Source organism: Bactrocera neohumeralis, chromosome 2 (genome assembly GCF_024586455.1).
Source record: "Bactrocera neohumeralis isolate Rockhampton chromosome 2, APGP_CSIRO_Bneo_wtdbg2-racon-allhic-juicebox.fasta_v2, whole genome shotgun sequence".
NCBI classification, from domain to species: Eukaryota; Metazoa; Arthropoda; class Insecta; order Diptera; family Tephritidae; genus Bactrocera; species Bactrocera neohumeralis.
Genome location: NC_065919.1, coordinates 88,217,279 through 88,232,701, shown reverse-complemented (window position 1 = coordinate 88,232,701; position 15,423 = coordinate 88,217,279). Strand labels below are relative to the sequence as shown.

At 36.9% G+C, this 15,423-nt stretch overlaps 1 protein-coding gene across 8 annotated transcripts in view; it reads left to right on the top strand.

Moving 5' to 3' along the window:
* Positions 1-15,423, top strand: part of LOC126761839 (myosin heavy chain 95F) — a 41,938-nt gene that overhangs the window by 24,201 nt on the left and 2,314 nt on the right. For 6 of the 8 annotated variants that reach the window (XM_050478307.1, XM_050478258.1, XM_050478290.1 and 3 more), the window contains 17 exons: positions 7,673-7,861; positions 9,038-9,111; positions 9,417-9,546; positions 9,695-9,856; positions 9,927-10,189; positions 10,840-11,246; positions 11,310-11,856; positions 11,920-12,117; positions 12,176-12,608; positions 12,680-12,921; positions 12,992-13,090; positions 13,243-13,364; positions 13,473-13,703; positions 14,105-14,149; positions 14,313-14,357; positions 14,858-14,978; positions 15,044-15,161. In XM_050478307.1, coding sequence (XP_050334264.1) covers positions 7,681-7,861; positions 9,038-9,111; positions 9,417-9,546; positions 9,695-9,856; positions 9,927-10,189; positions 10,840-11,246; positions 11,310-11,856; positions 11,920-12,117; positions 12,176-12,608; positions 12,680-12,921; positions 12,992-13,090; positions 13,243-13,364; positions 13,473-13,703; positions 14,105-14,149; positions 14,313-14,357; positions 14,858-14,978; positions 15,044-15,161 — 3,418 coding nt within the window. In that variant the 5' untranslated portion in view covers positions 7,673-7,680. Of the gene's footprint in view, positions 1-7,464; positions 7,576-7,672; positions 7,862-9,037; positions 9,112-9,416; positions 9,547-9,694; positions 9,857-9,926; positions 10,190-10,839; positions 11,247-11,309; positions 11,857-11,919; positions 12,118-12,175; positions 12,609-12,679; positions 12,922-12,991; positions 13,091-13,242; positions 13,365-13,472; positions 13,704-14,104; positions 14,150-14,312; positions 14,358-14,857; positions 14,979-15,043; positions 15,162-15,423 lie in introns of those variants that run through there. The other 2 variants (XM_050478315.1, XM_050478297.1) reach the window with 2 other exon arrangements.

The window sequence follows — 15,423 nt, the reverse complement described above, 5'->3', positions numbered from 1 at the left end:
ATAACAAGCTAGCGACAATTGATGAACTTCGTACGAATATCGAACGTGAAATTGCAGCAGTATCGGCCGATTTATGCTTTAAAACCGTCGAAAATGGGGTCCGTTCATAGGAATAACGAATTTAATTGTTATCCCGAAACGTTTTTGTTATACCATTTTGTTATACATTTTGAATATAAGACAGTCAATATTTTGCTCTAAATAATCATTTCACACAAAGTAGAAAATCCGGGCCCGAATTTCATAACGCCTCCAGACACCACTGCATTCTCATTGTACTTAAACCAAACTCGCACACCTACGTACTAGACATATGTATGTACATGCAAATATCCTATTTAAATGGCACAAAATTTATGTATTAAAAATTGCTCGAAATGTCAAATTTTTTGTATATAAAAAAATATTCATGTTCATAAATCACGTAAATGACATCCGATTTGCATACACAGTTCCCGAGTGCTTTGTAGATATTTCACAGTCCATAGTTTTTTATCAAAAGTATCAACGCGCTTTAAAGAAAATGACAAACTCAAGCATGAATAACGGAAGATGGGACGGACATTGCATTTGACGATGGAAACAACCTTACAAACCATGGTGATAATCTAGGCATCTGCATATGTGAGCATGTATAGTATATATGTATGTAAGAGCTTAGTGCATAGATTAAGACTTTTTTGTGTTTTCAACACTTCGCCATGGTCTAAATGCTACATAAACTTATCGTCCCAAAAGCCAAGAATTTTATTCAAGTATTCAAACACGGGGGCGGAAACATTTTTTGCTTCTGTAGCAGAAATCGGATAAACGGCAATATGGATATCTGACATTTTGAGATCATATAACCATATGTACATAATTAAATGTACATATAGTTAAGAATTGGTTTAGTGCGGAGAAAATCGATGTCTTATATACTATAGTATGCAAAGTATAAAAATCTGGGATCTTTGGGCTGTCGCATGCCATTTTCACTTTGAGCATTTCCACCATTCAAAGCACAGCACAAAATATTTCAATTTTTTGTACACAAAAGAACCAGATAAAAACACGTTTTTAACTACCCTCTTTTGCAGATTGTGCCATTTATGCGTCCATCTAATTTTACCACTTTTTCTACCTCAATAACGAACTCATAATTTTTTTTATTCGTAATTAATGAATTCGAAATTGTTTGTGCTATATTTTAGATGTAAGACTTTCAGAAAACCACAAAAACTTGGTTGTTTGAAAGAATATTAAAGATACTTTAGCATATGAAAGTATACTTAGATAAACGATAAAAATGGAACTAAGACTGGTCAACAACGCGCTTGTGACAAACTCAAGCATGAATAACGTCAATGTCGACGGACATTGCATTTGACGATGGAAACCCTTCCATCAGGCCTGCATATGTGAGCATGTATAGTATTATGCGCTTAGTGCATAGATTAAGCTTTTTTGTGTTTTCAACACTTCGCCATGGTCTAAATGCTACATAAACTTAAGTATTACGTTTTTGCTTCTGTAGCAGAAATCAGTATATCTGGCGATATAGTACATATGTACATATGCCATATACTATAGTATGCAAGTACTCGGGCATGTCGCTTTTCACTTTGTGCATTTCCACCATTCGCATTTTCAATAACGAACTACCAACTACCAAATATTCGTAATTCTTGGTGTTTCCTTGACTGCTGCTCCGCATGTTAAACGAAGGAAGACTCGGTCAACCACTGTCAATGTCGACTGGTTCGCTGCACGGCCCTTCCATCAGCCAGCCTCTCCATTCTGCGCAGAGATTGCGCTTAAATTACACATCTGCATACGTAAAAGTAGAAGAAGATGCAACAGAAGCGCGGAGCGGTTTTGAAAGAAGTATGTTGCACTTGAGCGCACTTGATGCAAACGAGTGCTAGTCAAATGAGTTGCAACTGAAATTTATGTGAAATATCTACATAGATGCACACATCGACCGACTACACCATATATAGCATACTTATGTAGGTACATAAATCCATATGGTCTTTCATGTGTATATGTATGTTTGTAAGTGCGAAAATGAGTGATGGTGTGAATGGCAACTGCAGCTGAGACAACGTGTTGGCTTTTCTTTTAATTTATTTGTGGATTTGTCGTCATCTTCAAAAGCTTCATGTGTGATCTAACAGCCACATGTTTGTGTAACACTTCCTCCACATCAACTCAACGCGCTGAGGGTGTAGACTGTGACTTAATAAGTGTTTGCTGTCCTATATGAGTTGCTAGCTGAAAATTTGCTTTGTACATCAGTTCTTAAAGAGGAGTGTTTGCGAGCATTATTCATGCACTAGGGGTGTGCTAATGTCTGATATCAAAGTCAAATACACTGATTTCCATAAATTACCGCAGTTGGCGCCATGTATTTACTATATATTATATAGAGTTATGGAAAATCCTGTTATCGCTGATTATAGCAGTTTTGTGTACAAAATTGAATAATTTGCGCACTTTCCATACAATTAAGCAATTAACTAATTGTGCAATTAGTATTTAATTAACAGTTAATTGATGCCGAAATATCCAAGAAATCCTGTGTAGTATGTGCCATGAGAGATATGGTTGTTATTCTCTTAAGTTTGAAAGCAGAACCAATACTAAAAGCCATAAACTATTTCAAAACAAAAAACAATAAAAAAATATTTATTAAATTACAATCCTAATGCTTATATCCTAATGAATATATACAGTACATCCAAGGCACTCTTAGGTTAAGTGCAAGATGATAGCTGCTGCTCTCCACTCTTAGCTGCAACTCCACTTGCTACTAATCAACTCGGCAACATGAAACTACTTTTCGTTAGAAGCTTAAAGAGAATAGGAAAGTGCATAATCAAGATCGTGTTAAATTGTCTGAAAAATTGTTGCTAATTTGTTGCGCTTCTTTGAGTGCAAATTTAAAAAATTCGAGCACTTAGACAAGATTATGGCCTGCGTGTGGCATTATATTGCATAGAGCAACTCTAAGCATTGTTTATGATGGTGCATTTACATAAGTATACGTAATTAAAGAAGCCTAATTTTAAATTTAAGCCGAATATCATATTTCTGGTAAAAATGTTAAAAAAAAATTTATATTGTAAAATCAGCTATTTAACGTTGTCTAGTCAAAATGAGTTCATTGACAAAAACTGTGCCCAAAAATTAAGGTGACATTTAAACTGCGCGCGTTGAAGGATTTGGAAAATTATTTTTTTTTACGTTGGTCAGTCACATTTATGTAAAATTTCATGTCAAAATATTCATTAGTGTTTGAGATACGTGTCGTTTTGTGAGCTGCTAAAAGTGAGTTTTTCGTTTTTTGCGATGTCAACCTCAACCGACGAAGCTCACGTTCAACAAATCAAAGATTTGGCGTTGAAAAACTGTCGATTAACAGTTGGAGACCTTGCTGATGAAGTTGGCATATCGAAAGGCTCAGCCAATACCATTTTGAAGGATGTTTTGGGCCTCAAGCGCGTCAAATCTCGACTGGTACCGTAAACATTGAATTGTTTGGAAAAAAGGCGTCGCGTTGAAGGGTGTGAAACGATACTTTCAGACTACCAAGGTAAAACGCATTATAACTGGCGAGAGACTTGGATCTATGCTTACGATCAACCGATCAATCGAGCGAATATCGTGCCAAAGAGACAAAACATTATCGAGACCAAAAAAATTCGCTCAAAATCAAGGTCATGTTGACTGTTTTCTTCGATTATCGTATGTTGTGCATTATGAATTCCTTCCAACCGGTCAAATAGTCAACAAGGAATATTATTTGAACGCTATGCGTCGTTTGCGTAACACTATCTTCCTAAAATGGCCGGATTTGTGGAAAGACAATTCTTGGTTTTTACACCACGATAATGAACCATCCCATACTGCCCTCGAAATTCGTGATCATTTCGCAAAAAACTCAACCCATATCGTTCCGCGGCTGTTCTGGCTGTTCACCAAGCTCAAAAGACCGCTCCGGGGACACCATTTTTATACGATAGAGGAGATTCAAGCCGCAGCGAAGACGGAACTGAAGGCCATCCCGGAAAGTGACTACAACCAGTGTTTCGAAGATTGGAAAATCTGTTGGCATAAGTTGATGAAATTGATTTGGAAGAATAAATAAAGAATTTTCAAAATAAATACAATGTCACCTTATTTTTTTGGCACAGAGTATATGGTCTTTGCATTTCATAATCTGATTATTCATTATTCGCTGTTAGGTCTGTAATATTTCGTTTTAAATAAGTCAGTAATCAAATGGTGAAGATATAGCTTTGAAAATGACTTCGTGTATTTAAAAATTCTTTTCGACACAATGAAGTTTTGCAGCATCTTTAGTGTGGAGTCTCATCTGGGCAGTCAAAAATGCGAGTATGTCGTGAAAAATAATTGAAAAAAAATTCATAAAATTTATCAGCCGTTAGAACGGACAGTTGAAGGAGTATCTGGGTCAAACATGTAACCAAGCTTATCATTTCTGTTCATCCAAAAATGTCGATTAAGAAGAGAGTCTCCAATACCCTGAGCAGGGTATATGAAAAAAACCCTATTCCGTATAAATTTTTATTTTATTTATTTTGAAAAAAAATTGTTGCAGAGCATCGGGCCCTCCCTAGAGACTCCACGCTCAGAAGAAATAGTTCCATAACCCTCCTTTTTATTCACTGAGTAAATATATAGTATATGTATGTATATATACTCGTATAGAGATGATCTAGCCATGTCTGTTTGTACTTATATATGCGAACAAAAAGTAAAGGAGTTTTTGAGATATCTTTCTGAAATTTCGCACACCGACTGATCCATCAAACTCAAATCTCTGTATGAAGAACTCTCTTATCAAGGTACAAAAACAGATTATTGAAAGTTAATCTCGGAACACATTGTTGAGAGAACATCGCTATAACATACTGCAAAACAAACTGAGATCAAAATAAAGATAAAAATCTGGTTATGTGTTTTTATGATCCTAGCCAGGTATTATACGTAGGTTGCCTTTTGTATTTTGGGATTAGAAAGCCAAAATAATATTAATCAAAGAGAATACTTCATTATTTTTTTGCCAATCTCATTGAGGGACTTTCAAAATATGAGTTCTGACCGCCTCTTCAGGTGCCGAAAAACGTTGACCTTTTAGTGTATATCTTCGAAGCAAATAGAAGTAATTCTTTACAAAGTCATGACTATATGGAGGATTACTCATCAAATCGATGTTTTGAGTGCCGAAAAATATAGTTGTTTCAGTGGATTTGTGAGAGCTCGCATTGTCGTAGTGAAGATTGGCCGTTGGTTTTCCTGATTTATTGAAAGACAACTGACAAAGAAAGGCAAACCACTTAGAATTTACTGTTCTGCGTTGTTCCAGTGGTATGGTTGCGACTGTCCAGTTTTTCCAAAAAACAGCCAACCTTTAGCTTGGAGGTGCTTCGTGCGCGATCAACTTCTGATGGATTAGGCTCATTTTGAAACAACCATGCCGTCGATTGCTGTTTACTTTCGAACTTATACGCATAAATCCACGACTCATCAACTGTCAAGTTGTCATAGTCATATTTCAAAGCACGATATCTTATTTTTAGCCGCTAATATATGAGTTATCATAATAGAATTGAGAGATTGTGTTTTTTATAACGGTGCATATGTGTGTTTAAAAAGAATAAAATCGGTTGAAAACCCCCAGACTTAGACCCCATATAACTACAGACCTTATGTACCTGGAGGTACTTCCCCGGCTTTAATCCTTGCAAGTAGCAAGAGTATGAAATTCGGTTATACCCGAACTTAGCTCTTCCTTGCTCATTAAAAATATTTTCGATAATTGACTTGAAATAGTCTTATGCACATTCACACTTCCATTGCAAATTGTAACGAAGTAAAAAGCACGCAGTAAGATTTATTAAATTAAACATTTTTAGCAAATACGAGTACATACTTAAACACACATATGTATGTATGTACATATATACATGACGCTACATGTGCACATACATACACATGTAAATAATTTGTGCACACCCTCGTTTGTTGATGCGACCGGTAAACGCTGACAGCAATTTAGGATTGCTAACTGACAGTTTTAATAAATTTCACCTTGTCAATTGGTTAAACAAAAAACTGTTAGCGTCATCGCGCGAGAACAAATGAGCGGCTGCGTTGTCCAGCAACTACTACATCGTCACCTCCACTACCCAGCCATCTATCGTAGTCACCATTGAGAATCATTATCAATATTTTAACGAGTCGCTTAAACGTTTTTGGATTGTTTTGCTTTCCATTCCACCTTTCGTAATATTTGTACATATATATGTATGTATGTGCTTTTACAAATTAGTTTACACGCACGGACGTGAGTATGTATAATAGTATGTACATATGTATGTATATAGTATATACATAGTTGTTACTCTCATCTGCTTGCGTAAGTTTCGCCTTTATTTCTCCAATTTATTCATTTCCATCGCAAGGCAAAAGTGAGTTGCGCGGTCAAGGGTTCTAGATAATGGCAAATGTGGGTGACGTCCACACACTTAATGCGCCTACACCGCAAACTAACCACTCATTATCCAATTTTCTTTGTTGTCATCCTCAACAACATAATTTAATAGTCTGGTGATTGTTCCTAAATTCGCGCTGGACGCTATTGAACGCTCACTCACCGCTCATTACCAATTATATTTTCGCCAACTTTCGCTGTTTTTGGTGAGCGGTGAGGGGAAATTCGCCCAACTATTACCCGTTATTTACCTTTTTAAGTATATACATATACATACATACATATATATATATTGAATTTTCATATTCCCACAGTCTCATTTCATATCCAATGACAAGTATTTCATGCCTTCTCATCTAGAAATGAATGAAATGAAAAAACTTCAGCAACAACAAAGGCAAAATGCCCAGATTGTGATATGTACTTGAGCCCAGCAAGGGAACTTAATCTTATCAGGTAGCGAAAAATGAGTCAGACCAGCACTTTTGCATAGAAATGTAGAAATTTACGCCAGAAATAAAAAAATTGCTTGCGAAATCGCTATAATAGTACAATTAAACACAACAACAACAAAATTAAAAATATACTATATATCTAAAAACCAAAAGCCTGACATGGCCTAAAGAGAGCGCGAGCGAGTGGCGAGAGAATGGCAATCAGCGGTTGTGCAAAAAGTGCACAGAACTCGCTTAGATTGCCACAGCGACGTCCGACCGGCCCAAGCACCAACCAGCCGATCAGCTACTAGCCAGCCAATGAACCAACCAGCATAGTTACTAAACGAGTCAACGAAACTGAGCGGATCGAAGTGGAGCAGCGTGTTCGCTGAACCCAAGACCGTTGCTGTGTTTGGGTTGACGGTGCTCCGAAGTCGGTGCGCGTAGTTAGTTGACTTTTGCTAGCGTTGCGGAACACTTTTAACCAGAAAAGAATCGTGTTAGTGCTGTTTAACGTGCATTCAGCCGAGTGTCGGTGCTTTGTGTTTTGTTACTTTATTTTATTATTATTTTTTTGTTTAGAAAGCATAAGCGCACGATAGGCTTGTAGCTACTTTTTTGTGATAAAAAAATATCGTAAGCATTATTGAAGTAACATTCCTACGTTTTATGAGTGAATTCTATTTTTGATGCTAACGGTAATATTTTATAACGAGTTTCGTTCTTTTTCCAGTGCGCAAAATGGACACACAATTGGTGTGGGCACGCGATCCAGTCGAGGGCTATATACAGTGTCGCATCTCGGAGATCGGTGCTAAGGAGTTCGAGGTGGAACCAGTTGATCGGAAATATCCAAAGCGCTCCTGTCACGTCGACGATATATTTTCATCGTGCGATGGGCCTCAAGATCATGATGACAATTGTGAGTATTGTGTAGATAATTATATCTTTAGTCTTATATTACTTTGTTTTAGTAAACATATAGCATTTGTATGTGTTTGTATACGAACACAATAATAGATATGCTTATAGCTCAACTGGCTTTGAAACAAAGACACACCGTGCCTTATCAGCGCGTCGAGTATCACGTGCTTCCTCCGCGTCTACGACTTGAAGATTAACTGTTAAACGATTTTATTATTAATAAAAATTCCAAAAGGCTTTGTTTCGATTCTCCAAAGACTAAACCACCATTGTTTTGCCCATTTATTTAAATGTTTGTTGTAGCGAAGCAACTCTTTCTCGCGCTGTGCGCTGCATACTTATGTCTGCATGAGGCTCAATTATGTTCCAACCACCAATTTTGGCCGTGGCAAAACTCGTCTTCTTGCTTTTGCCAAAACTTTTCCATTCGTCAGAGTGATGCCGATTTGAATTTTGCTAATTTTTATATCGTGTGATTTTTTGTATTTAATTTTAACCATCTTCTGACTCTTATAACTGACCAGGCCAGATGTGTAACGTCTGCATGGTCAGGCTACATTCATCATGAACATCCTTAGATGTTAAACTCAGATATATCAGGTCAACCGCAGCCAGCTGTGAGACCGCAAGCGCTTAAAGTCGCTTCAATTTATGACCACGACCGCTAACATGACAAAAAATACAAAAACAAAGAAAAAGTTACGCTTCATACATTGAGTTACACGCAATAATGTCGTAAGTTGAAATTGCACATTATGTCTTGAGCTTTCTTTTTTATGTTCAACACGTGAAATGCTTTGCACTATATACCCCGCCGATTAGTCTTTAGTTTTGCTTTACAAACCGCACGTCGAAAGCGTTCAAAACGGCACTCCTTCCAACATCAGTATCAATTTTCATTCAAGTCATGTATCTGCGGTCGAATTTCTTCAGAGATTGGAGATTTGTGCTTTTTTCGTTCTAAAGCTAATCAAGCCAAGTGCAGCAAAAGCTATTATATCTATGTCATTAAAGCATTATCTAATACACCGAAATTACTTAGAGTGATAAGACTAATTTTTGAAATGACATTGCTCACTAATTACCCAAAAAAAGTTTAAACTGTGCATAGTGATGTACATATAAACTTATATGGCTTACAAAAGCAATTAATTGTCTAAATTTTCTCTTCCAGGTGAACTTATGCTGCTGAATGAAGCAACTTTTTTGGATAATTTAAAAACACGTTACTATAAAGACAAAATATATGTGAGTACTAAGAAATTTATATCAATTTTCGATAGTTGGATCGTTATTTATTATTTGATTATTTGAGCCCTGAGCTCTTCGGCCGATTGTAATAAAATCTTTTGGCAACAGTTTGGGAGTGCAAATAATCGCAACAATCAGTTGGGACAAGTACAAGTGTAACAGTGCCTGAAGTAAAATAATAAAAAAAACCGTCATAAAGAAGAACAAATGTAGACTTATTCTAACCGTAACCATTTTCTCGCGTTTTATATTATTTTTCTTATAATAAATTTAACTAAAAATACAAATATTGCTTTTTGCAGACTTATGTGGCCAACATACTAATTGCTGTGAATCCCTATCGTGAAATCAGTGATCTCTACTCATCCGCTACAATCAAGAAGTATACTGGACGTTCCTTGGGCGAGCTGCCGCCACATGTATTTGCGATAGGTAAGATAACAATTATCTTCAACCCAAAAAAACAGATGTTATACAGAATTCCACTGAAAACCTTAAAGAAACACACACACACACATTGAAACCACAATGCACATGAATACATATTTACACTATATACATACATATATAATTGTTGCAGCTGATAAGGCCATACGCGATATGCGCGTACTCAAATCGTCACAATCAATTATCGTATCTGGCGAATCGGGCGCTGGCAAAACAGAATCTACCAAGTATCTACTGAAGTATTTGTGTCATTCCAGCGACAGTGCCGGACCAATCGAACAAAAAATTTTAGATGGTAAGGCAATGAGGCATGCAATCAGAGCTTTTATATTCGAAAAATGTAATTTATTTCGTTTTTATTGCAGCCAATCCCGTGCTGGAGGCTTTTGGTAATGCGAAAACTACGCGCAACAACAACTCTTCGCGTTTCGGCAAGTTCATTGAAGTGCACTATGATGGCAAGTGTCAAGTGGTTGGCGGCTATATTTCCCACTATTTGCTGGAGAAGAGTCGCATATGCACGCAGAGTTCAGAGGAGCGCAACTATCATGTATTCTACATGTTGCTTGCAGGTGCGCCGCAACAGCTGCGCGATAAGCTTAATTTAGGCAAGCCGGATGATTATCGGGTGAGTGAGGCCATGCAAAATATGTAACTGAAAGAATTTTATGATACGGCTTTCGTATGTGGATTAGTATGTATGAATTGTTGTTTATAGTTTGTCATTTTTTTACTTCGATTACATACAAATAAGCTAAATGAAAAGTAGATAGCAGAAAACGTCGATTAATAGCGAAGGTTCATGGTGTGCCGATTAATCTACGTTCCCTGTAGATAGTAAGAAGTTTGGTACATCTGTTTTTTTAATGAGCTAAAACTATATAATTTTCTTTTGTTGATATGTAGACCTTGTTTGGGAGGAAAAGGAGATTTTCTTAGTTTTCTTGAAAATATTTCCTATAAAAATAGAATATTCTATGAGCATAAAGCAAAAGTGCTCACCATAAGAAATAAATGATTTTTAAAGTTTGTTCTCTTTCGTTCTTTATAAACGGAAATTTCAGTATTAATGTTCTGATGGTAATAGCTAGCATTTTTATTTGTTGGTTTGACAATTAAAAGAGAGTCAAAATTTGTTTCATACCTTTCTGTAGAAGTTTGAAAAATGAGCTTTTAGCGACTATCACCTCTCAACTTCATAATAAAGTAACTATCTTATTTTTATGAAAGATTATTACTCAACTCTTAAATGTAATTCCTTTTCTTTCTTTTTTCCAGTATCTCTCTGGTTGTACACAGTATTTTGCCAATGCCAAAACGGAACAACTGATTCCTGCTGCTCAAAAATCCACAAACCACGTGAAGAAAGGACCGCTTAAGGATCCCATAATAGACGATTACAATCATTTCCAAAATCTCGACCGCGCTTTGGGTCGCTTGGGCTTGAGCGAAGTGAATAAGCTAGAAATATATTCATTAGTGGCTGCCGTCTTGCATTTGGGAAATATTGCCTTTGAAGAGATTCCGGACGATGCACGGGGTGGTTGTCAAGTGTCGGAAACTTCGGAGAAATCGCTAACCATCACATCGAAACTGCTGGGTGTGGACCCTTCAGAACTGAGACAAGCGCTAGTATCGCGTGTGATGCAGAGCAAGGGTGGCGGCTTTAAGGGCACAGTAATTATGTGAGTAGTATTTTCATACACAATCTCACTTATGATTATAATTTTAAAAATTTGCTGCTTTAGGGTACCCTTGAAAATTTACGAGGCCAGCAATGCGCGTGATGCACTTGCCAAAGCAATCTACAGTCGGCTCTTTGATCGCATTGTAGCTTTAATTAATCAAAGCATTCCCTTCCAAGCCTCCAACTTCTACATTGGCGTCTTGGATATCGCTGGTTTTGAATACTTCACTGTGAATTCGTTCGAGCAATTCTGCATCAATTATTGCAATGAGAAATTACAAAAATTCTTCAACGACAATATTCTGAAGAACGAGCAAGAGCTGTACAAGAGTGAGGGTTTAAATGTGCCGGAAATCACATTCACCGATAATCAGGATATAATCGATTTAATCGAAGCGAAGTCAAATGGCATTTATACACTGTTGGATGAGGAGTCGAAGCTGCCGAAACCGTCGGCACAGCACTTCACGGCCGAGGTGCACAAGGCGTGGTCAAATCATTTCCGTTTGGGTTTGCCGCGTTCATCGCGCTTGAAGGCGCATCGCACGCTAAGGGATGAGGATGGGTTCCTGGTGCGCCACTTTGCAGGCGCCGTCTGCTACAACACGGTGAGTGGTAGTGAACTTGATGTGAGTGCGATGTTTGAATAATCATTTATTTATATTTCACAGGAACAATTTATTGAGAAAAACAACGATGCTTTACATGCTTCTCTCGAGGGTTTGGTGCAGGAGTGCGAGAACCCGCTGTTAAAAACTCTCTTTCCATCGGGCAGTAATACAGCATTACGTGGAAAACTGAATTTCATTTCCGTTGGCTCGAAATTCAAAACACAACTCGCCGAGTTAATGGAGAAATTAGAGAAGAATGTAAGCAATAATTAGTATAACAGTTAGAGCTCATAGTAATAGTTGGTCATATTTCCAGGGCACTAATTTCATACGTTGCATCAAGCCAAACAGCAAAATGATCGATCGTGACTTCGAGGGTGGCCTAGCTTTGGCACAACTCAAATGCTCTGGCACCATTTCAGTGCTGGAGCTAATGGAGCACGGTTATCCGTCGCGCGTACAGTTCGCCGATCTGTACAACATGTATAAATCGGTTTTACCGCCCGAGTTGGCCAAGTTGCCGCCACGCACTTTTTGCGAAGCCATGTTGCAATCACTCAACCTCAGCTCAAAGGATTTCAAATTTGGTGTCAAGAAGGTATTTTTCCGCCCTGGAAAGTTCGTTGAATTCGATCGTATTATGAAATCGGACCCTGAAAATCTGTTGGCGATCGTGGCCAAGGTGAAGAAATGGTTGATACGTTCACGTTGGGTAAAATCAACGCTCGGCGCGGTGTGTGTGATCAAACGTGAGTCCACTCTACTCGTATTATTATTACTGAGCATCGTTCAAAACATTTGATTAATTTTTATTCTACAGTGCGTAATCGTATCAAGTATCGCAACAATTGCGTTTTGCTCATACAACGCACTGTGCGTGGTTATTTGGCGCGCAAACAGCATCGTCCGCGTTACCAAGGCATTGCGAAGATCAACAAAGTCCGCTTTAATGCGCAAAAGACTATTGAAATTGCTGGTGGATTGAAGAAGGGTCGCGATGAGTTTATAAACGAAGTGAATGGTATAAATCGTCAAGTTGACGAAGCCATAAAAACAATCAAGGTACGTACTCCATTAGTGCATTGAATGACAGCAGCAAAATATAAGTCAAAAATAATGTTATTTTTTACAGACAAACGAGAAAATATCTTCAAGAGAAATCGATGGTCTCTTCACCATCGTTATGGCCAATATGAATAAGCTCACTGTGGACTTGAACACTAAGTTAAAGGTAACTCAAAATTTATTCATATTTTTGCAAACAAATTTACTAAGAGAAACATAAAAATAAGTATTTCAAGTATTGTTTTGAGTAATTTTCAACATTCTTGTAATTATGATGCTGCACTTGTGTATATGAGCTTTTTCGTTTACTTTACATAGGAACAAAAGCAAGCAGAGGAGCAGGAACGTCTGCGCAAAATACAGGAAGCGCTGGAGGCAGAACGACGCGCCAAGGAGGAGGAGGAGCGAAAGAAACTTGAAGACGAAGAAAACAAACGACTGTAAGCACAACGAAAACTTATTGTTGAATACAAAAGAATTTGCTACGTTATTCTTCAAGTTGAATGACCACTAACACTTTTTCTAATGTCACTTTTAATAATTCGCAGCAAAGCTGAGATGGAGTCGCGCCGAAAGGCTGAGGAGCTTCAACGGCTTAGACAAGAGGAGGAAGATCGCCGGGCAGCGTTGGCGTTACAAGCACAACTGGAGAAGGAAGCACAAGACGACGCCAAGTACAGGCAGCAATTGGAGCAGGAGCGTCGTGACCATGAATTGGCGTTGCGTTTGGCCAACGAAACGAATGGCATGGTTGAGGACAGTCCACCGGTTATACGCAAGTATGTTAAGTGCACAAAATTTAGTCTATTGTAGCACGGTATATTTGTAAACAGCTTTGTTTCGAAAACTGAGTAAATTACAGTAATTTATAATTTTTTATATTATTGCAAATTTATTATTTAATTAAACTATTGTTATCATAAAGTGGTAATGGGGTTGGTTTAAAGGCATTCGAGACCCCACCTTATCCAATATATTTTCAGTTTTCATATTGAGCCTCTTTATAATATTTGTACATATCATTATTCAATCGTTGTATATATTTTTTATTTTATTTTACAGCGAAATTTTCGCTTATGTATAAAAGATCCATAGCATTCCTTCATGTATTTAATATATGTATTCATTTTCTTAAATTTTTTTTGTATATTTACAAAATTTCTTTTCCCTCTGCGTTCAGTGGTCAAAGTGATGTGTCGCCCATGGCTCCCAACAAACTTATCAGGTACACAACAGCACGCTTTGTTTTTGTAATGTGTTTTTTATGACTTCGAACTAAAAATTATGCACAACTTCTTATTAACAAATAGTTATCATATGAAATTGGAAAAAATACTAATATATTTTGTATATTTTTGAAAATTTAATTGTTTTTTACCACAAAAAAGTTTTACGCGAGGTGTTACAACGTTTGCATCTCGATATTTCAATAAGTGAGTTGGAGAATTGTTGAACTTATATTTTCTTTATTCTTAAATTCATTCAAAAACATTTTTTAAAATCATTTGGTTTTGAATTCTTAGCCATTACAATTATTTTGTTGTACATACATACATTAGCACTTTTGAAGCTATCTATTTGCTATCAGTAAACAAATGTATATAAATAGTAAAACATAAATTAAGTGGTAAAGAAAGCTTAATGGTAATAAACATATTTGGTTTTGTCTCTAAATCCATAATTAACGCTCAACCGACGAGCGATTCTAGTCACTGTAAATTTTCATACACCAAAAATATTTAGTAAATAAGTACTTTTATTTATCACGGCACCGTCCGCCTTTAAATACTCGCTTCAAACTCAAACAGTTCACGAGATTATTCATAAGTACACTTTTAATATTATTTAATCATTTCATTCGCAACTAAACTTTCATGTCCACCACATAAAGTGTTTATATACGCATATGTTTCATAAAATTTCCCTTACACAGATCTGAAAACGTCCGCGCTCAACAACAGGCGTTAGGTAAGCAGAAATACGATTTGTCGAAATGGAAATACTCGGAGTTACGTGATGCTATCAACACTTCCTGTGATATTGAGTTGCTCGAAGTAAGCCAAAGGGATATATAATATCAAAGATGTGAGTTCTAAATGAATTTGCTTGTTTGTTTAAGGCTTGTCGTCAAGAGTTCCATCGTCGCTTGAAGGTCTATCACGCCTGGAAGGCAAAGAATCGCAAACGCACCACCATGGAGGAGAACGAACGCGCACCGAAGAGTGTCATGGAAGCAGGTGAGCATTCTATAAAATAATATTTTTAATTTTCTTCGAATTTTAAACTAGTTGGGTTAAACAAATGTATTCGCTTGCATAAATCTTAAAATACTGCGTGTTTTGGGAAATGTCCAAATCATATCAACAAAAAATGCTTTAAAAATATTTACCGCAAATACATATGTATATTCATGGAAATTCATTGCAGGATGACGAATTGTTTTATAATCGCAAACAATTAATGATAACATGCTAAACACTAGATAAAGTAGTTATCTCA